At 54.6% G+C, this 21615-nt stretch overlaps 1 protein-coding gene and 1 pseudogene across 1 annotated transcript in view; one reads left to right on the top strand and one right to left on the bottom strand.

Annotated features, from left to right (window-relative positions):
* Positions 1 to 21615, top strand: part of RBM19 (RNA binding motif protein 19) — a 111800-nt gene that overhangs the window by 2756 nt on the left and 87429 nt on the right. Inside the window, exons 3-16 of the mRNA XM_039868214.1 lie at positions 1048 to 1173; positions 1375 to 1413; positions 1749 to 1941; positions 3055 to 3329; positions 4373 to 4453; positions 6382 to 6460; positions 8885 to 8956; positions 9950 to 10153; positions 11462 to 11592; positions 12374 to 12495; positions 12954 to 13050; positions 14635 to 14745; positions 16664 to 16864; positions 18182 to 18311. Coding sequence (XP_039724148.1) covers positions 1048 to 1173; positions 1375 to 1413; positions 1749 to 1941; positions 3055 to 3329; positions 4373 to 4453; positions 6382 to 6460; positions 8885 to 8956; positions 9950 to 10153; positions 11462 to 11592; positions 12374 to 12495; positions 12954 to 13050; positions 14635 to 14745; positions 16664 to 16864; positions 18182 to 18311 — 1861 coding nt within the window. The remainder of the gene's footprint in view (positions 1 to 1047; positions 1174 to 1374; positions 1414 to 1748; positions 1942 to 3054; positions 3330 to 4372; positions 4454 to 6381; positions 6461 to 8884; positions 8957 to 9949; positions 10154 to 11461; positions 11593 to 12373; positions 12496 to 12953; positions 13051 to 14634; positions 14746 to 16663; positions 16865 to 18181; positions 18312 to 21615) is intronic.
* Positions 6783 to 6901, bottom strand: LOC120606901 (uncharacterized; annotated as a pseudogene).

The raw sequence follows: 21615 nt of genomic DNA, 5'->3' as shown, positions 1-21615 counted from the left end.
CTGGGTGATAGGAAGGAATTTGGGGTAAAAAAATTTTTTTCACTTTCCTTGTACTGTCCTGTATTATTTGAATTTTACACATGGAGAACACGTCATTGTTACAAAAACTACAGAACTGTTTTGAAAAGTCTACATGAAGGAGTGTGACAAGGTGGCAGCCGCTTCTCCAGGTCGACCAGTGTCCCCGTTTACTGGGCAGGAGTGCCTACTGGGGGTCCCTGTAGGACCAGCTCTCACAAAGGTCATCTCGGGAGAGTGTAGTGGAGCATTTAGAGCCGGAGAGGGCTGTCACCTCAGGCTTAACACTCAGCACTCTTCCATGCTCCAGAGTGGTCACCCTGCGTTCCCAGCACCCCAGAGTTCTGTGGGGTCGCTTGAGCTGGCTTCACAGTAATGATAGTGATGCCAGCAGCCATTAGCTCCGCACTACCTTGTGCCAGACCCTGTGTCATCACATGTCACGCTTGGACTAGATGGCTGAGAACTTGGGCTCCAGAGCCAGACCCTGAGTTCCAATCTCCATCCTGTCACTTTCTGCCTGGGTGACCTGGGCTAAGTTACCTAACTTCTCTGGGCTTCAGTTTCTTGCTCTGAGAAGTGAGAGTGTCATGGCTCCCCTCTCTCACTGTCGGGAGGCTGGCTGTGCAGCAGGTCCTCAAATTCTGTCATTTCATTCAATGTCGTTTCGTTACAATGCTGATGAGATGTCGTAGGAACTTAACTCCTGTTTATATCCATTAGCCTGTGGCAGTACTGCTTTTGTTATATGTTGTTTTGCTTAAAGTCGCAGACCCTATCGACAGCAGGTGAGGACCTACTATAGTCCTGCTCCGGAAGCTTTTCCTGGGTGTGGCATTCTCCAGGACCAACCACAGTGACTGGAAGGAGGAGAGAACCAAGGCTCCGGGAGGGATTTGCTTCAGCTGACTTAGCCAGTCAGCAGCAGCTGCCTTCTTAAAAAGCCCAAGCTCCTACGTGCTGAAGTGCAGCACCCATGCTGGGCGCGGTGGCAGGTGTCACCATCGTCACCCTCTTTCTCCCATGCAGGTAGAGTTCTGCAAGTCGTTCGGGGACCCAACAAAGCCCCGAGCCTGGAGCAAGCATGCCCAGAAACCAAGCCAGTCCAAGCAACCTTCAAAGAACAAAGACTCCGTCTCCCGAGAAACTAAGAAAGTACGTAGAAGGTCACTCCCGCCCACGTGCTCTGTGTCAAGGTTGTCACCCCTGGGGAGGGGGGACAGGGCAGGGAGCGCAGGGATGACCCGAGAATTCCTCTCCGATGGTTCTTGAAGGCAGGCTCTCCCAAGGCACCGTGGTTCCGTCTGCCCTCACCCTTCCTCCGTGACCCTCACTGTCTGTGCCCTCTGTTTTCAGGAAGACAGGAAGAAAAAGGTAGCAGGCGAACTGGAGAAGGTGAGTTTGTCCTGTCGAAAAAGAGAAGGGCGGTCTCGGGGGGCTGTAGCAGGCCCAGGTTGGAGGTCGGAGGTCAGAGGTCGGCCCGGCCAGCAGAGCCCTGCCCGTTGTGGCCTCTTGCCACGTCTCCATGGCTTCTTAGTCTTCTTGTGTGATGAAGTGTCCATTCTGCCCTCCCAGGACTGACCCAGCAGACCCCAGGGGTCCTCTAGAGATCGGGGGGAATGAACGTGGAGGGTGCTCTCACCTGCCCCAGAGTTAGGAGAGGTGAGCCTGACCTGCGCCTTCTCTTCCTGTTTTCCCTTCTTCCCGCCACCCTGCTCCGGTGCCACCAGCTGAAGGAAGACACCGATTTCCAAGAGTTCCTGTCGGTTCACCAGAAGCGGACGCAGGTGGCTACTTGGGCTAACGATGCCCTGGATGCTGAGCCCGCGAAAGGGAAGAGCAAGCCGGCCGACGATTACCTGAACTTCGACTCCGATTCAGGCCAGGAGAGTGAGGAGGAGGACGCCGGGGAAGGCCCGGAAGGTAGGGTCATCCACACCCACGTGTGTGCTCCCCATGGAGTGCGGGCCCCTGCATGCGTCCGGGCCTGCCTGTGGTGACATGAGGCCCCTCAGTGCTGCCAGGGACAGCTGGCCAGACACTGCTTTCTAGTTATCCCAACCAGTTATGTTGGCCTCGATTGATCCTGGTCACTTACTCTCTCAATCGATCAGTCACTCAAATACTGAGCACCTACTATGTGCCAGGCATTGCTTTAGGCATTGGGGATACAGCAGTGAGCAAAAGACAGAAGAATCCTGCTCCCCCCGTCTCCATGGAGCTGTCAGCCCTGTGGAGGGGGAGAGAACTGGAAAGTCCACTATTTAGTGTATTACGTGACGATGAGCGCCACAGAGAGAAAGCAGGAAAGGGGATGGGCCAGTACTCGGGGACAGCCTCTGTGGAGGCCAGCCTTGAACACAGGCCAGAAGCAGGTGAAGGAGTGAGCCCCCGTCCTCAGAAGGGGCTCCTGGTGTAGTGGGGAGGACACCGGGTGCGTGAGCCGTTGCTATCCAGAATATAAGTGCGGTGGTGGAGGGGCGGGAGTCGATTTTGGTTTAAAGCGAGCGAATGACTCCGACATGAATGTCATGTATGCTGAAGCTTCTGGTCAAAGCTGGGGCCCGAGGGCTCCCTGGGAGTTGGCGGGACACCGTAGGCGGGGGACGGGAGGGGACTGCGGGCAGAGGCACTGAGGAAAGGACGGACGGAGCTGGAGGGAGCTCCGTGTGGCTCAGCGTGGCTGGAGCCGCGGGAGCGGGAGCTGGGAGGAGAAGCCGGTTTCTGGTTTCATCTGCCACTGTCTGTAAATGACAGCTTAACCCAGGAGTGACCAAAAAGGACCCTATAGGTCACAACTGAAAGAATGCATCGCTGAGGGCAGGGCTCGTGCAGGGAACGGCGTGGTTCTCAACATGTGGCATATAAAATATCAAAAGGCCCATTCGACTTATTTCTCAGAGGACTCACGGGGCTGCGTGGCCCAGGGTCCCTGGTCTCAGTGGGCAATGGCACCTCATGCCCCACTGGTGGCACCGCCGTGCCATCTGCCGTCCCAGGCCTCTGGCTTGCTCATGACCGTCGCCGTTTTTCCAGAGGAAGATGACCTTGAACCGAAGGCAGCTGTCCGGAAGGAGCTGTCGGACATGGATTACCTGAAATCCAAGGTGGTGAGGGCCGAGTTGCCGTCCTCAGAGGAAGAGGAGGACGAAGAGAGTGAAGATGAAGCCGTGAACTGTGACGAAGGGAGTGAGGCCGAGGAAGAGGATTCCTGCACCTCCCCGGCCCGGCAGGACGGAGCGGGGTCAGGGCCCGGCCCAGAGCAGCGGACCCCATCTGGGGACAAGAAACCACAGGAGACCAGAGCCGAGGTGTGTGTGGATTGGGGTGCGCTCGGCCTCCCGGGGAGGTAGCTACTGCATCTCCCTCCTGGGAGCCCCCTCTGCTTGGAGACAGCGCAGCTCGTCACGTCATTTGGGTCCCTGCTCCTTCATCTCCCAAGGGTCTCAGGGACAGCAGCTCTTCCCCTGCGCTGCCCTCCAGGCTTCCTGTCCGTTTCTCTGTCCCCATTGTTCTTCCTCCTTTTATTTTTTGTCCCTTCTAATTGTCACACCCGGTCCTTTTCCTCTAAAAATGTATGTCCCCGCAAAGTCCTCCTCAGGTGGGCGAAGTCAGAGAGCTGTGAGTTCAGATCCCAGCTCTGACGGGGACAAGCCGTGGGACCCTGATCCTCATCTAGGATGACTTTCTGTACAACGCTGGTCTCTGTGTCCTGTTTCTAAAACCCCTGTACTGGAATCAGGACATTTCAGATTTCAGAAAGATACCCCTATACCCTGTGTAAGCTAGCACCCCGGCGGGTCTGGGGCAGCACCCCACGATCAGGCCCATGACTGTTTCTGCAGCGATTCCAAAAACGACCACTCGCGCTGCGTGGGGTAAATAGCAGCCGCGATTCTCTCGTATCAGCTCAGAGCAGGTTTTGCTGACAGGTGAGTTCAAGTCCAGGCCGTTCTTATTGCCAAAGAGTTACAGAAAATTTAGGTTTTTCAGAGCCATGAGGATTCCAGAATTACAGAAAAGATCCTGAACCCGTACTTCCTCTAAGATTGTTTTGAAGGTAGCGACAGAATGGCCGTGTCCGCAAAGCGCTTTGCACAGTGTCTGCCCAGAGTTGCCCTAAATCCGAGGCAGCGAGTATCACCTTGCCTCAGGGCTCCTTCCCACGCTGTCTGCCCCTCCTTGTCGCCTGCAGCCCCCTTTGGCACTCCCGCCCCCCTGACTCTGGCCAGACTGTCGTCCAGGGCTGGCATGAGACTTGCCGGCATTCCCGGCTCGCCGGGTCCACCTCTGCCGGTAGCCGCAACAGGAAGCTCACTGCGCTCATACCTGTTTGTTCTCCGCCATTACTCAGACAGAGAAACCAGCGATCCAGAAGGAACCCTCCACCCCCCACACTGTGAAGCTGCGAGGAGCCCCGTTCAACGTCACGGAGGTATGTGCCAGTCGCTGGGACAAGGACAAGGGATGGTTTCTAACCTCTTGCTGTTAATAAATGATAAAGCAGCCAGCGTTCCTCGAGCTCAGAGGGCAGCAGATTTTTTTCTGGAAAGGTCGTATGGTACGTATCGTAGGCTTTGTGGGCCATATGCTGCACACCCCCTCTGCTGTACGTTCCTTTTTTTTAATAACCTTTTGAAATTATAAGAACCAGTCTTAGCCTGCAGGTCATATAAAAGTAGGCCTTAGGCAATACTTGGCCTGTGGGTCGTGGTTTGCCAGCTTTTGTTCCAGATCAGTGTTTTCTATAATGTTTAAATGGCGTGTGCATTTTTAAGGTTGGATACACAATGTCAGTTGCCTTCCAAAGCACTGCTAATTTGTACTCCCTTCAGCAATTATGAGCGGGCCCATTTCTGCAAACGCTGTGGATTCATCTTCATCAACGTGACAGGCAAAAATGGCATCTTCTTTTCACTTATATTTTAAATTATTAGTGATATCGGTCATTCTTTCACATTCGTACATCACATATGCATCCTTTTTAGCCTGATCATCTTTCACTCTTGTTCTTTTGAAGGGTTCATCTTTACTGATGGTCTTTCTATTTACTAATTTTTTAGAAATAAAACTTACCAAACTTCTGAGTAACATACACTTGGGTTATAGTAGATTTTCAGGGTTTTCTGGTAATTTTAGAGTCAGAAGATTTCAGTACCAACCATGCAGACAATCGCATGCTTTAATTTAAAAAGTATTAGAGGGCCTTTTGCAAATCAACACTTAAAAAATATCACTTCTTTTCTTTTCACGATTGAAAAAAAAATTCTGTATTTATATCAACCAAAAAGAAAGTTACCGCTAGAAATTAGATATGCCCAGGTTGAAAAGTGGAGGTTAACTCAAGATTAAATATAACAAGCATGTCGAAATGGTAGAATATGATGCATCATTAAAAAGAATGACATGGAAGATTCCCCAAGATATATTATGAAGTAAAAATTGCAAGGCATGGAACAGTGTGAATAGATTTTCTTTCCCCAGTAGACACACACACACACACACTCATAGAGTATGCTGGATGTCCCAATCAGCACCTAAAAATGAGAAAAAAACAATTTTTGGAAAATTTGGACAATTTGAATTTTTTTTTTTCCCAAATTGAAGTAATGGGAAAACTTCAGAGCTGTGTTGGACTTCTCCCATTAATTTTATAATGCGTTGATTTGTTTGCTGTCTGGACGTTATACGCTTCTCATTGCTGGTTCTGTAAAGCGCTTAACCCAATGCACGTGCAAAATCTGGTTTCAGTTTCTTTAATTTTTTAATAAAAAGCCAACAAGAGTGATCTGGGCATTGGAATTACGGGCCGTTTTTGCTTTCTTGTTTGATATTTACTAAAATACCATACTCTGTGTTTGTGCGTTTTCAAAAATGTGTTTAAGTCAAAATCACCCTCATGTCCAAAATAGGGAAATAGTTTAAAAAAAATTGGGGACCATCTACAGCAGCACTTAAGATGATCTGTGTCATCATCATGAAGTACCATGGGCAAATATTCCTGTTATAATGAGAAACAGAAAAAGCAAGATTTAACCCCAAATATTTAAAAAGTTACTCAGGAAAAAAAGATCAGAAACAGTGCCTTAAAATTCTGATGGTGACATGAATTACTATTTTACGTTTATAGTTACGTTCTTAATTTTTTTCCAACTTTAAAAACAAATTTTTTCCAACGTGGATTTATTTAATGATAGAAGATATATATAGTTTAGAGGAAAGGGAGAAACTATAAAGGATGAAACACTTGAGTAATGTTTCCGAACTCAGAAATTTGCCCATGTGTCTTTATTTGGGTCATATATATATATATATTTTTTATTGGATTAATAAAGGGGGAAAATTGTTTCCTTTTCCTTACAGAAAAATGTTGTGGAATTCCTGGCACCTCTGAAACCAGTGGCCATTCGCATAGTGAGAAATGCTCATGGGAACAAAACAGGTAAGGACCAGGGCATTTCGGGCTGGGGGCCTCGGAGGGCTGGCCGGTAAAGATGCAATAGAATTGGGGTGACGTTCGAAGGGCGGCCGTTCTTCCCCGTCGTGGTCCCCGCTCTGCCCCTGGCAGCCTGGTATGCGGTCTTCACCCGTCGCCCTTGTCTCCTCCCCCATCTCAGCCACACACATGCCAGCGGGCTCACCTAGTCTGTCCGTCCTTCCTTCCTTCTTGTCTGCCTTTCATTCTTTTTATTTAGGCGAGGCAATCCTTGGTTGACCTCAGATTGCAAGGACCTCGTCAGCTTACAATCCCTTTTTATTTCTTATGCCCATAGCACTCGGTCTTCCCAGGTGGTCTCCCATCCAAGTACTAACCAGGCCCGACCTTGCTTAGCTTCCGAGATCAGACGGGATCGGGCTTGTTCAGGGTGGCATGACTGTAGACCTCACCTAGTCCTTTAAATAGCTATCTCCAGTCCTGGAGTCTGCTGTGCGAAGTCCCCGGGCAGCCCTGCGGACAGGCAGCGCTCCAAACTGCTGAGAATGTGTGGTGTTGACCCCACGCCGCCCTCTCTTCCTGGGCTTCAGAGCCCTGAGTCTGTCTGCCCTGGAGTGGGGAACATGCTAGAAGGAAGAGCCTGAGTGGGGTGGGAGCCGCCAGTGCCCACCTACCAGCCAGGCCGGGGCCTGCGGGACACGCAGCAGCAGAGTTGGCGCTCCACAGAGGACCATGCCACGGCCCCTAGGCAGTGCCAAGCGTGGGCCGAGCGGGTGGGAGCCACTGGACCCAAGGTCTGGGGCAGAAAGGGTTTCTGCTTCGTGGGTGGTCTCGTCACCCTCGAGGTTTTAGATCTCTGACGCTCTCCTCTGAGCACCGAAGCCCTGCTCACCAGGCAGGCCCATTCGCCAGCTGTCCCTCGCCTCACAGACTATCCAGGTGCAGTACAGGGGAGGGGTAAGGAACCCCGCTCAGCTCCGCATCTCCACCGGGCCTCTTATAAGTCCTGGGACCTTGGCATCAGTTTCTCCATCTGTGCAACAAGGCAGTCCTGCCTCATTAAGTCGTGAAGATTCAGTGAGTTAATATCCACATGGCACTTAGAATAGTGCTAAACACCCATCGCACCCTCCGTGAGAGCCATAGTTAATATCGGTGGTGGTGCTGGTGGCACCCCTACTTTCACAGCATTTCAGAGACCAGAAGGGGGACCAGGGACTGGTCGGAGGGAGCTTACTTGAGTTGTCAGGGCTGAGAAAATCATATTGGAGGCCTCGGAGCTAGAGAGAGCTGGCTTACAGGCATGCCGCTTCGAGAAGTAACAGAATGTCCCCACAGAAATGCTGCAGGCAGCCCCCAGAGTGGGGCTCAGTAATGAATGTGAACTTCAGCCTGGGTACAGAGGTCCACTGGGGGCTTACAGCAAGGGAGGCCACGATCAGATTCTGAATGGGTCCACGAGGAGTCAGGTGGACGGGCAAGGGCTTTGCAGTTCTCTGGGGAGGGTGGGCACTGGGCTGGACTGGGCTGCGGCTGAGGAGGTGGAAGAGGAGGAGGGAGGAGGATGGAACATGTTTATGGGGATCAGCGAAGCATCTGGTTGCCGGTGCAGAGGGAGAATCTAAACAGCCTTGTGACAGAGACCAGAAACCCGTGGGCTGCGGCCCATGTTACAGCACTGCCACCTGTGAGCCATGTGCCCTTGGGCACTCCTAGAAAAGTGGGGGGATGACGCCTGCTCTGCTGCCCCACGGGGCTGAGGCCCGGTGAGTCAAGGATGGACCTGCTTCTGTGCGTGTCATGGCCTCGGGCCCACGGGCAGAATGGTCATGGAGATGGTCTCTCTGGCGCTGAGCTGGATCACAGCACAGCCACCCTGTACAGACACATCTTTCCCAGAGAAGGCCATGGACCAGGTTTTTTTGTTTGTTTGTTTTTTTAAAGCTGTTGTTGGGTTTTTATTTTTTTAAATTTAGTAACACTTCAGACCTGGAGCAATCCTGTTTTTAGGATAATCTTTTCTCCTTCAGTTGTAGTGACTCTGGGTAAAGCAGGCTGCCTTTTCCTGTCTCAGCTGGGGAACCTGAGCTTCGACTCCCTTTTAGAATCAGATACCTTCCTTTCCTGCAAAAGTCTGGCAGGCCCTAGTCAGGGTGGCTGAGGCTGGGAGGGAGGCAGAGGCCTCCTGAGTTTCTGACTCCTGCAGTCCAGGGTCTTCATGTGTAAGATCAGGCCACGGGGTCTAAACACTTCCTACAGGGGGTGGGAGGGAATCTTTGCATTTTGGAGATTCGACAAAAATCGAGGCTTTTTTCCCCCCTTTCTGCTCAGATTCTCCCAAACACCGGGCACAGTGCGGGTGTTCCTCGGTGACTCCTGCGAGTATCTGCGGGACGTGCAGGTTTGACCTTTGTCCTTGTCCTTCCCCAGGGTACATCTTTGTGGATTTCAGCAGCGAAGAGGAAGTAAAGAAAGCTTTGAAATGCAACAGAGACTACATGGGTAAGGGGCTCAGGGCAGCGGCCACGTCCGCGTGGTTTCAGGGCTTCGTTCATTTGTTCATTCATTCAGTCCTCAAGTTTTATCGAGGGTCTGTTGTGTTCTGGGCACTGGGGAGATAGAAGCGAGCAGAACAGACCAAAATCCCTGCCCTCTTGTAGCCGACTTAGAGAAAACGGACAGAGGGGGAAGAGACGGGCAGGAAACAGGCCATGCCGTGGGAAAACACAGAGCGAGAGAGGGCTGGGGATGGAGGAGGCACGTTCGTAAATAGGATGGCGTCTGTCGGGCCTCCCTGAGAAGGTGACATTGGAGCAGAACCTCAAGAAGTAGAGGGATTAAGCCCTGGCTTTGAGGGGCAGACAGTTCCAGTACAGGGAACAGCACAGGGAACACCATGTGTGAGTTCCTGGAGTAGAGAGGTCCGCTGAATGATCCCCAGGATCTGACCTGTCCCTGGCACAGACAAGTGATTAAGGTCCAGCTGTCGGCCCCTCCTGAGACACGAGTTCTGTTAGGGAAGGCGGGAAACCTCAGCAGTCTGGTTAGTGAATCAGGTGGTGGGTATTTATTGAGCATCTACTATGTGCACGTGGAGGGGATGGTGGTGCCTGCGGTCTAATGCCCACAGGGCGATGTGTGTAAACACTTCACCAGCAGAGCAGGGTGACTGACTGACTCGCCGGTGTTGAGTTGTCACGTGTCGCTGTCCTACGGCAGAGCAGCAAGCAGTGCCAGACACCGTGCCCTGGAATTTAGAGGGTGCAGCTCTGTGGACGGGGATGGCCCAGGCAGGCAGCCCCCGAGGCTAAACTGGACTTGCTGGATGAGTGACGTTTGGGGATCAGGCCTTCCAGTGTAGACCGGCATTGGCTCCTGCCGCTGCCTTGGCTGCAGTGTCTGGAAGGCGGCAAAGATAGGTTTGGAATTGTCAGCCAGGAGTCGCTGGCACGTCCCGGGCCTGCCCCCGGAGCCCTGACACTTCTCCTCATGCAGGGGGCCGCTACATCGAGGTGTTCAGGGAAAAGAATGTCCCCACAGCCAAGGGGCCCCCGAAGAACAGCACCAAAGCCTGGCAAGGCCGAACACTCGGGGAAAACGAAGAGGAGGAGGACCTGGCCGACTCCGGCAGGCTCTTTGTGCGAAACCTGCCCTACACCAGCTCCGAGGAGGACCTGGAGAAGATCTTCTCCAGATATGGTAGGGACGCAGTCCCCCGGCACGGGGCGGACACCCGGAGCTCAGGGTATGAGAGCAGGCGGCCGGGTTCACGGCCTGGCGACTGCCCATCCTTGTCTCAGTTTCTTCATCTCTGAAATGGGGCTGAAGATCCCTGAGCTGCTGTGGGGATTCAAACATGACGTGTAGTAATAGGTCACGTCACAGGCCTCCTTTGCTGTCTGACCCAGACTCTCAGCCTTCCCTCTCTGAACTCAGAACAGACGGGCTTTGGTACACTTTCTGCACTGTCCCGTGCTGTCCGAGCTCTCGCTTGAGCATTCGAAGTGCAGTAACTGTGCAGGTGTGAGTACAGCCTGAACCCCTGCTGTCTAGATGGGTTTGCTCTCCAAACTGAGCACCCAAACAGACGTAACAGCGAGGGTGATTTTTATTGTCATTACCATCGGCTGTTATTATTTTGCAGAACAGGAACTTGAAGACCCATAGTTAACTGGTCACACAGGGCTGTGTTTGTATGTAAGGTCATGGTTGTGGAAGGGACACAGGTTAGGGCTCAAAATGGCAGGGAGGTCTTGATGCTTGTGAGATCCCCCGGGGGACCTCCCACTTGTGTTCAGAGGCCAGTTTGGGGTTGTGGGCGATCAGAGCGTGGTTGAGTGCCTGGCGTGGGGACGAAGGCCCTGAGTAGGGCGAATGGGTGGAACCTCCCAGCCAGTGGTCCCTGCTTGCTGAACCCTTCTGCCCAGGCTAGTGCCCTGGTGTAAAGCAGAACCGGCTGCACAGGAAAAGGGGTCATCAATAGACTGCAAGTATCCATTTCTGATGACAGAGACTGAGGAGGACATGGTCACACCCCGGTGTTCAGAGTGGAAGCCGACTCGGAGAGGTACTCTAACAAGCATGATGACAGTGTCACTGCTCTTCTAGGGCCCTGACATAGCAGGCCCTGTTTAGTACACTTCACGTTAATTACATGAACGCATTGGACCCTCCCAGCTGCCCCATGAGCCAGGTGCTCTTCCGATGCCACTTCACACATGAGGCGCGTGGAGGCTGGTGGCTTTCCCACGTAGTAGGTGGCGGAGGCAGAGTCCAGCCCAGGCACCTCTGCTCTGGATAGATACGTAAAGGGTTATGAAAGGACATCCTTGACCTTTGGGATGGTCCCACTGCAGCCACTGGCCACATTCTTCCTTGGGTCAAGTGGCCACAGCCGACCAGAGCAGCAGCTTGTCGCTCTCACCAGTTAAGGCCCATCGCCTGATGTATGCCAAACACGCAGGCCCATCCCGGCCATAAGGACACTGACACCTCTCCTGTCCTCAGGTCCTCTGTCTGAGCTGCATTACCCCATCGACAGCCTGACCAAGAAACCCAAGGGCTTTGCTTTCGTCACCTTCATGTTCCCTGAGCACGCGGTGAAGGCCTATGCGGAGGTGGACGGACAGGTGTTCCAGGTGACTGCTTGGGGCTGGCAGGGGAGCTGCGGGACCCAGGTGATCGAGAAGTGTGTGTGCGTGAGTGTGTGCACGCATGTGCTCTCGGCCACATTTTTAAGAAAGCACACTCAGTGGTGTACAAAGCCACCTCCTCACTCAGGCTACTAGAGGGCACATCGCTGACGGCAGGGTCTGCTCAGGTCTGCTCTCTGATCTGTCAGCACCAAGGACAGCGCCTGACACACAGTAGGCACCCAGAAAGTATTTCTTGAATCAATTAATATGCTCTCCGTTTGGAGAAATACCCCTTGGAAGAGGACTAAGGAAGGAAAGAGTGTGGGTGTGGTCATGGTATAAGAGCCACAGTAGAATATAAGAAATTCTTCTCTTTTTTCCCAGTGTCTCCAAGTAAGGTGCTTAGTACACGCGCTCAAGCCCCAGGCTACCTTACTTCCCTTTCCCCTCTTTTTCATTTGGTCATTTGTAACTTATTGATCTTCTCATGGTCACTAGGCCAGACCTCGCATGCAGGGACAGTATGGGGCCCAGGCTTAAGGGGCAGAGGATACTTACACATTGATCAGTTTCCTTTGAAACTGTCAGAGGGCCCCCATCACAGTGTCAGGTCCTTGTGTCATGTGGCCAGGTCTTCTGGGTCAAGAGTGACCACATGGTCGTTCTGCCCAAGGCCACATCTTCCTGTGAGGGTTTCCTACTCGTGGAGAGGCTGGCATCCCGGGGTAGAGTGCAGAAGCCCCTTCCCCTCACCCCCTAACCCCTTCCCCTCACCCCCGACCAGGGCAGGATGCTCCACGTGTTACCCTCCACCATTAAGAAGGGAGCCAGTGAGGACGCCGACGCCCCAGGATCATCCTCTTACAAGAAGAAGAAAGAGTCTAAAGACAAAGCCAACAGCTCCAGGTCCTTACACACTCCCAGCCTCTGAGCCCTGACCCACGCTTCTGCCACCCTCACCCCACCCCTTCCCAGCTGCTGGGGTGCTCTGGCTCCTTGCGATGGGTTCAGCCTCTCCTTCATACCCTTGCTGAGCCCCAGTCTCCTCATCTGCAAAATGGGGAGACTCTTAGTGGTGCTTCACTCAGGCGGTCTTGCAGGCGTTAAATGAGTTCACATAAGCAAGGTGCTTACTCCCCGGCACAGAGCGGGTGCTTGACAGATGTTAGGGGTTGTTAATGTCATCGTCACTGTCCTCGTCTTCAGGCCTTGGGCACTTGGGCCGCGCTACTTAAGGTGAAGGGAGGAGGAACTTTTGGGGGCTGAGAAAGGCAGGCCAATGAACTCATTTCTTAAAGCTTTTGCATCTGAAAAAATATCACCCTTGGTCAGCCACAGTCTGACCTCCCTGTTCTGCCTCTCAGCCCTCACAACTGGAACACACTGTTCATGGGCCCAAATGCAGTGGCCGATGCCATCGCAGAGAAGTACAGCGCCACCAAGAGCCAAGTGTTCGACCACGTGAGTAAGCGTCCCGCGTGATGTACCCCTTGCTCTGTCCCAAACACAAGGGGCGAAAGAGCAAAGGGGACATCGTGCTGGGGTCCGTGAGCACGGGGCCCCTCAGGCCATAGCCGTGGTGTCCTCTGAGTCCGCCTCGGGAACACCCCACCCCCACATTAGCTCTGGCTTCTGCGGGGGTCGTGTGGAGCCCCCCAGAAACTGTAATTGATAACAATGAGCATCTGGCTGCGCAGTCTTCACGGCTTGTGGAAGTGGGTGCTCCTACTAACCCCGCTTTCCAGATGAAGACACTGGGGCCCAGGGACTCAGAGCAACTGCACGGTCACACAGCCGGGAGAAGGCGGAGGGGGGTGACTCCAGGCCTGCCTTGCTCCGAACTCAGGCACACACCTCGCTAGGGCTGTCCCTGCCACCTCCTCGGCCCGGCCAGCCCCGGTCGTTTAGATGAGGAAGGGGCGTCATTGGTCTCTGTCCCGAGTCTAACTTTCCTCCTGATTTTTCCCTATCTGTCCATCCAGTCTCTCCCTCGAGATCACGTACCTTCCTATAAATGCACGTGTCTCCAGTTAGACCAAGGCCAAGTCTGCCTTTAGCGAAGCCTGGGAGTGTGTTTCTGAGCTGGTCAGCAAAGTACACCCATGGGTTCGGCCCATAAGCCGACCACCCCGTTGTCGTCTACTCCTTCTGCCCTGACAGTCAAAGTCAGCGCGCTCCATTAGACCTAGAACGCAGGCCCCACGTCACGTGTAATTGGAAATGTCCTAGTGGCCACGTTTTTAAAAAAGTGAAAAAAAACCAGGCGGTTAATGTTCATGATCTATTTTATTCAGTATATAGCCAAAATATCATTCCAACGTATACACAGTATAAAAAATTGACAAGATACTTGGCATTATTTTTCTCATTAAGTATTCACAGCCCAGTGCGTATTTTACACTCACGGCGCTTCTTGATCCAGACGTGCCACATTTCAAGCGCCCAGTGGCTGTGGGCGGCTCGTGGCCACCGTGTCAGGCAGCACCGCGCTAGCACTCAGCCTGTGGCCAGGGGCTGCAGCCGGTTCAGATCCCACAAGCGCTCTGCCACGGGGACGCAGCAGGGCCCTGCGCAGAAAGAGTCCAGGTCTCCTAGAGCTTTCTAGCGGAGCAGGACACTAGCAGATAAACAAAGGGGCAGCACGTTGGCGTGATGGCTGCAGGAACAGTTAGGCCGAGTAGGGGACGTGGGGGTGAGAGCGAGGGTGGGCTGGTCAGCGAAGTGACATCTCAGCAGAACAAAATTGTACCCGGGAGCATGGGGTAAGGGCCAGCAGCAGAGGTCAGCGTGCACAGATGCCCGCAGGTGGGGACGAGGCTGGCATGCGACTGGACTGGAGGGAGAGGGGAGGCGGGGCTGCAGAGGTGGGCACGGGGTCCCTGATCCACTGTGAGACTCAGGCCAGAGCCGCCAGGTGAGTGGGGTAGGCGAGGGGCATTGGCACGTCACCTCCATCCAAGCCGCCTTCGCAGGTGCTGGGAGACGGGTGGGCTGACTTGTTATCTGCCCCATAACCGACAGCCTCTCCCTTTCCCTCTCCCACAGGAGACCAAGGGCAGCGTGGCTGTGCGTGTGGCCCTGGGGGAGACTCAGCTCGTCCAGGAAGTGCGGCGCTTCCTCATCGACAATGGGGTCAGCCTGGACTCCTTCAGCCAGGTGAGCGCGCACTGCCCGCTTGCGAGCCGCTCGGCCCCTGGGGCGCGAGGGCTGAGGTTTCAGGTCGGGGACGTGCTGGTGGTTTTGAGGACTCAGCCTTCCAAGGATGGTGACTATTAACTTTTACATTCTCTCTGAAGAAAGTAAGAATGTCATTAGGGCTCAGACAGGCCCACGTGACCTGGATGGTGTCTCTTGGGGGCCATATTCAAGAAGGCCACCTCGTAACCCATGGTTCCTCCACACAGGCCGGGGGACCCCAAACAGCCCATCTCCCACCCACACCTTACTGAAAGCACCTGTTGTCTCTTGGGGAGCTTCAGACCTTTTCTTGAACCAGATGGGAGAGAGGCGAGCACCCCCACGTGCTCATTCCCCACCAGGTGGGGGTTCTCAAGCTCATGGCTGATTAGCTCTAGAGGGTCCGATGAGACCACCTAACATCCTTCCATTTGTTTTACGGACTGGGAAACAGGCCCAGTGAGTGGGGAGGTGACTTCAAGGTCAGAGTGTGTGACAGGAGCCTAGACTTGGTCTCAGCTTCTGACTCTCAAACAGCTTTCCTCAGCTTTACCAGGCCTCAGATTTTACCTTAAAAGGGCGATTGAGGTGGGAGGATGGATAGATAGATGGAAGTTTTGAGAAGAAAATAGAAGGAAAGCGGGGTTGATGGGTAGAAGGTAGACAGGTGGATAGATAAATAAATGAAGTTAACATTTATTAGCACTTACCAAAGTATTTCTCCAAGTTAATGCGGTTTATTAATTCATTTCACCCTCATAACAACCCCGGGAAAACAGCACTATTGTGCCCTCGTACAGAAGGGACCGCGGTCACAGAGATGAAGTCACTTGTTCTGGGCCGCACACAGGGGAGCTGGATTTGGGTGCAGGCCCCAGAGTCCTCACCCCTAACCATTTCACTCTGTGTCCTGAGTTGCTCCTAAAAAGCCCGCCGGCCCCCAGCCCTTCCCACCCACGGACATTTCGTCTCACTCGGTCCTCGCAGAGGCTCCGTGAGGCCTACCAGGTCGCCGCACCGTTTGCCCGTTTTGCAGACGAGAAAACCGAGGCCCGCAGGGCCAGCGATTGACCCAGTTTCAGGTTAGGTTAGTGGCAGAGCAGAGACTTGTGCCCAGATACTCCCTATACCTGGAATTTTTCATCGTATGTGTTTTTGACTTTCTTATACCCCTCCAAAATCATTTTTTAAGAAAATAATTGCTCACGTCTACAAAGTGCTTACGCTGTAACGCAATTAAGTCCTCTTCTCATGCGGTCCTGTGAAACAGGTGCTGTGTCCTTACGTTAGGCGTGGGGCCGAGGCACGGTTCAGTCCATTTCTCAAGGCCATCTATCTTAGTTTGGGTTCTTCCAAAAGCAGGCTCTGAGACAAAGATTCAAGGGCAGGCAGCTTCCTGGGCGGGGCGGAAGGCACTGGTGAGAAAGGCCAAGGGGACCAGTGCAGGTGTGTTTACTGCAGCACCTCACGCAGTCGCGGGCTGAGCTTTACCTGCAGAGCTCCTGCCTCAGAGTCGTCCCACCCAGAGGCCAGGGGTGCACCAACTCCTGGGAGCCGTGGGGTCCTCCCATGGGATGCAGATGCCGGCCTGGGCTGGAGTGCTCTGGATGGTCATTGAGAGCTGTGGGGGGCACTGGCGGGTTCTGCCCCAGCTCCGAGGAGGAGGGGCCAGGATTTGACCCAGGGGGTCCACTCCGGGCCTCTCATCCTCACCCACTCCACAGAGCCACCTCATCCAAGGAGCCACGTGCCTGAGATGGTGGCGTCTTCCTAAGTGCCTGGTGACGGAGGTCCCAGAGGGCTGCCCAGTCTGCAGTCAACTCCAGATCGGTTCTGGGGTCAGGGGCTGGGGACCCTCCGTCCTGTTGTCCCATGTGCATTCATCTCCTCCCTGCAGGCTGCCGCAGAGCGAAGCAAGACCGTGATGTTGGTGAAGAACTTGCCGGCGGGCACCCTGGCAGCGGAGCTGCAGGAGATCTTTGGCCAGTTCGGCAGCTTGGGCCGAGTGCTGCTGCCCGAGGGCGGCGTCACCGCCATCGTGGAGTTCCTGGAGCCCCTGGAGGCCCGCAAGGCCTTCAGACACCTGGCCTACTCCAAGGTAGAGCTGCCACAGACCCGCGCCCGGAGGGGTGAAGGGAGCCGCTGTAGTGACAGTCGTAGCAGACACCTGGCCCGTGAGAGCCTGGTCTCCAACCACCTTCTCCGTCACGAGTGTGAATTTATCTCCCTGTCCTGCCCCGACCCAGACTGTCTGGACGGGAGAACGGGGGAGGGAGGCTCTGAACCCTCATCCGGGAAGCAGGCCTTGGCATCCTGCCTGACTCTGGGTTTCCTTGGCTTCCTAGTTCCACATGAACTTGAACTACCATTCTTGTGCTTTTAGTATCTGTACCTACAATAAGCTGGAAGTCAGTTCTGGAGATGGCTGTCTCCTGTTTCTGAGAGGAAAAAAAAAAAGATAAACACACACACAACAAACATTAGCGGGTTCCCTGAGGCTGCCATAACAGATTAGTGCAAACTTAGTGCTTAAAACAACAGAAATTTATTCTTACACAGTCCTGGAGGCCAGAAGTCTGAAATCAGGGTGTCAGCAGGGCCGTGCTCCCTCCGATGGCTCTAGGTCAGGGTCCTTCTTGCCTCTTCCAGCTTCTGGTGGCACCAGGCGTCCCTTGACTTGTGGCTGCAGCACTCGGCCTCGGCCTCGGCCCCCCGTGGTCGCCTCTTCTCCATCTCAGACCTTTCTCTTACAAGGACACTGACGCTGGATTTAGGGCCCACCTGGGTAACCCACCATGATCTCATTTTCAGCTCCTTCACTTAATGACATTTGCAAAGACCTTTTTTCCAAATAAGGTCCCAGTCAGATTCTGGGGGTTGGGACATGGCAGAGGGGAGTAGGGGGGCACCTTTCAATCCTCTCACTACAAGAAGCTTCTTTGATCAGGCACTTTAACGCCCTGCAGACTATTTACCAGCATCTTATTCATCCTTTTAAAAAATAAAACAACTACGCGCATGCAGACGCACACACACGACCCGTGTCTGGTGTTGGGGGGGGCAGAGCTGCGTTCAGCGGCCCCACCACACTTCCTCCAGGAGACTGCCGGTGGGTCTGCCCCCCCGCCTCTTGTACCGCCGCTTCTCCCCCCCCCCCCCCCCCCCCCCCATTCGTGCGCTCGTTAGAGGAGACGCAAGGGGACACAAGTGCCTCCAGTAGATGCGGCAGCAGATGCTTAACCCGTCCCCGAGCTGCAGCAGGGGTCCCCGTGTCCTCAGGGATCAGGCAGCGTGGAGGGTGCGGGGCGGGGCTCGCCCTCGGCCTGGCTCCACGCTGGGCTGAGTCGCCCACAGCCCGAACCGCGGGCTCTCCGTCCGTGTTAGGCCCTGACCCCTCCCTGCCCTGTCTCTGCAGTTCCACCACGTCCCCCTGTACCTGGAGTGGGCTCCCGTGGGCGTCTTCTCCAGCTCCGCTCCCGCCCCGCAGAAGGAAGAGCCCCCATATGCACCGGTGGAGCCAGCCGGAAAGGTGGAGCCGGAAACCGGTGAGGGCTGCGACTGGCATCGGGGTGCCCTGGGACAGCGGCGCGGGAAGGAGGGGGCGGGACAGCTCTGAATGTCTGTCGGGCATGTGGTTTAAAGTCCTTTCTGCATCCTGGAGACCAGTGTGTCTCCTGTCCTTGCATTTCATAGGCACGTAAAACGTCCTTTAAAAAATGGAACGTAGAAGTTGTGGGCACAGCATAAGGTCGTGACTTTTTTGTTTGTTATAAAGGTAAGAAAAGAAAAACAATGTATTAATAGGGATTCAGAACAGAGCAGGTGAAGACAACCTCCTCGTTTTATACATCCACCAGAAGGCCTCGTGCGGGAGGGTGGCTGGCTGAGGGGGAGGTAGTTGTTCTGGAGTGTCCTTGGAGTGGCACAGTGCCCTCTGCTGTCCAGTCACTGCAAAGGCAGGGAAAGGAGGCGACTCGGGGGCCCCACCCCTGCAGCTAAGGCTTCCCACTCGGGTGGGGAGGGGGTGCCGTTGGCACAGGGGACAGCGCAGTTCTCCAGATTGTAAGACGTTTTGCTTCCCCGGACCCTACCCACCGGGTGTCAAGAGCACGCCCACCCCCATGATTGTGATGACCGGAACCATCCCCTCTGCATCCCCAGATGTCTCCTGGGGGGCAGTGTAGCTCCAGTTGAGAACTGCTTAGTCTGGGGACCATGAACGCATTTTAAAATCAGAGATCTTTAGAAAAGTTTTTAAAAGGATGGTGACAGTCGTTTTACTAAGGTGTTAAGACTTTGCTCATCAACAACGTCCCCCCCCCACCCCCTTAGGGTGACCCGTTTGTTAAAGAAGGTCTCCCATCTCCATCGTTGTCATAAAAGAAAGGGTGTTTCACAGAAAAGAAGTCGGGGCGCGGAAGCAGAATTCTCAGATTAAAGAACAGGCCTTTTGTTGTCTGCAGAGCTTCCTAGCGTCTCGCTTTGCTGAGGGTCGGTGCGGCCTCGGGACCAGCCCAGCCGGCACGGGCGCTGGGAGCCTGGTCTCACTGCGCAGCCTTGTTCTTGTCGAGAAGGAATCCCTCCCCTCTCTGCCCTTTGAGGCGCTGACGGTGTCGCTGGTTGTTGGAGTACCGATCACTGGTGTAGACGTTTGAACGTCCCTCACTAGCCCCTGCTTATCGGTTAGTTTCGCCCACAGGTTGGATTGGGGGATCCTCTTCTTCACGCCATCATGGTTTGTTCCTAACTAGCCATCACCCCCAAATCATCAGATTTTTTTCACTTCACTTGCTAAACTTGAACCTGACTAATATTTTTTGGCCCAAATCAAATCCTCCTTTAAAGCACAGGGATTTGCCAGGAGCGAGGGCCCTGGACCCCAATCCAGCGGGGGCCGGATCTCCTACCTGCTTGGGGAGAGGGCATGGTGCCTCCCCAGGCCCCCGCTGCCACGTGGCACACTTGTCTGTACGTGTCCTGTTGTTGCCCTCCCGTCACTCTGTAACACTTGTCACCGTTCATCTGTCTGCCGGACCGTGAGCTGTGAGGGCAGAGAGTGGCGTCTTGCTCACTGCTGGGTGCCTACCCCAGGCACGGAGGGAGTGAATCTGTGCGGGAAGAGGGGTTTCTGCTCCTCTCTCTGTAGCTGTGAGAGGTAGGGGCTGGGTCATACTTGTCTTTGTGTCCCAAGCCTCTGGTGCGTAGTAGAAGCGTAGGGATGTTGGAAGATTTGTTCTGTCGTTAGCCCAGCATCAGACCATGACCAGTGATGGTACCAGTTTCTACCCAACCCATCAACCTAACTTTGTTTCATTTATCATGAGTGGTTCGTTTCCTTAGTGTCTGTCTGCCTGACCTCCTGCTAGAATGTCCATTCCACAAGGCGGGTACCCCATCTGCTTGCTCACTGCTATCCCCCAGCACCGGGAGAGTGCCTGGCGCCTGACAGATGAGCAGTAACTGGGTGCTGAGTGACCCCACGGACGGAAGTGGCATTTACTTCCCACCGGGCCCTGTACCGAGCACAGCGTGCAGCTCAGACCTCCATGGAATCACCGTCTCCCCGATGTCCTCTCCTAGCCTGTGACACCCGTCTCCTCTGAGGCTAGTTTCTGCATCTCTGAGGTGGGGCATGGTACCCATACTGACCCCGGGAGGCTTTTGAGAGAATTTTGAGAGAAGCTGCCTGTTCACCACCAGTTCTCTGGCCCTGTGCTTAATTCAGCAACGACAGCCTTCGCGAATGGTCTTGAACTCTGCCGTGAGCACCAGCTGCAGGCCAGCCACTGACCGCGGGGGCATGACACATCCCTCTTCCCCACGAGCTCCAGGCTGGTAGGGGGACAGAGGGGACTGTGTGGAGACAGCTGAGATGTCACAGTAGTAGTAGAAGGGGTCCTGGGCACGGAAATGTTCTGGAGCACACGAGGGGTGGCTTTGCAGAGATAGTGTCCCCTCATCTGAAGCAGAGCTGCCCCGCCCGCCCCGTGTTCCCTCGTTCCCCGGTCCAGGCTCTGGTGTCGAGAGCATCCCGGACACGCTGTTCCCAACTGGTCCTCCTTCTTGGGGGGGGCCGGCGTCCATGGCCCTGCCGTGACTCACACGACGTGGCCTTGGAGCTGGGAGGAGGGCTGCATAGTTCCAGCACATAGAGACGATTTGGGGCTGGGAAGTTACGCGTGTCTGCTGGTCGCGAGCCCTGCCGAGTCTCACGTTGTCGTCGGGGGATCCCCCAGAGCTCATCTCCGGGGCCTCTTGCCCTTTTCGTCCCTTTTTTTACCAGATCACATACATAGTCCCCTCTGTCCCCTGGGCTGTTCCTTTTCTCCTGCTCCTCCCCCGCGCCCGGCCTCTCCACATTGTTCCCAAAGCCTCCGAAGCTTCCCGAGACCCGCGTCCCCACTGCACGGGGACTCAGGCGGCCCCCAGGCCCTGGGTTTCTCTGGCTCCGAAGGAGGGCGAGCGGGAGAGGTGTGGACAGAGCTCTTTGTTCACCACCCCCTTTCCGCAAAGCCCTCCTTCCCGGTACCAGTCCTGAGGGAGGGGGACAGTGGTTTTATCTCCCCACAACCAAGACCCTCACCTCCAGATAAAGGCTCCGAGCGGGGGAGGTCCTGAAAAGCTGCTCACCACTGATAACAGTCTCCGCTGCCAGCCTCCCGCCCGCCCGGAGCTGGAAAGGGCGGGGGCCACGGTGGATTCTGCTGCCTGATTATAATAAGGCCCCATGTGGCCGTGCGTGACCGGATTTCATTGTGTGAACTACGGATGGGAGCGTTCTCCCCTGCCCCTCCCAGCCCCCTCCAGCCCACCCTGCTCTGAAATCCTCCCCCGAAGCCCCCGCCCCCG

This window comes from Pteropus medius, unplaced genomic scaffold, assembly GCF_902729225.1.
Source record: "Pteropus medius unplaced genomic scaffold, Ma_sr-lr_union100, whole genome shotgun sequence".
In the NCBI taxonomy this organism is placed as follows: Eukaryota; Metazoa; Chordata; class Mammalia; order Chiroptera; family Pteropodidae; genus Pteropus; species Pteropus medius.
The sequence above is the reverse complement of the archived record's forward strand: the minus strand, read 5'-3'. Positions and strand labels throughout refer to the sequence as shown.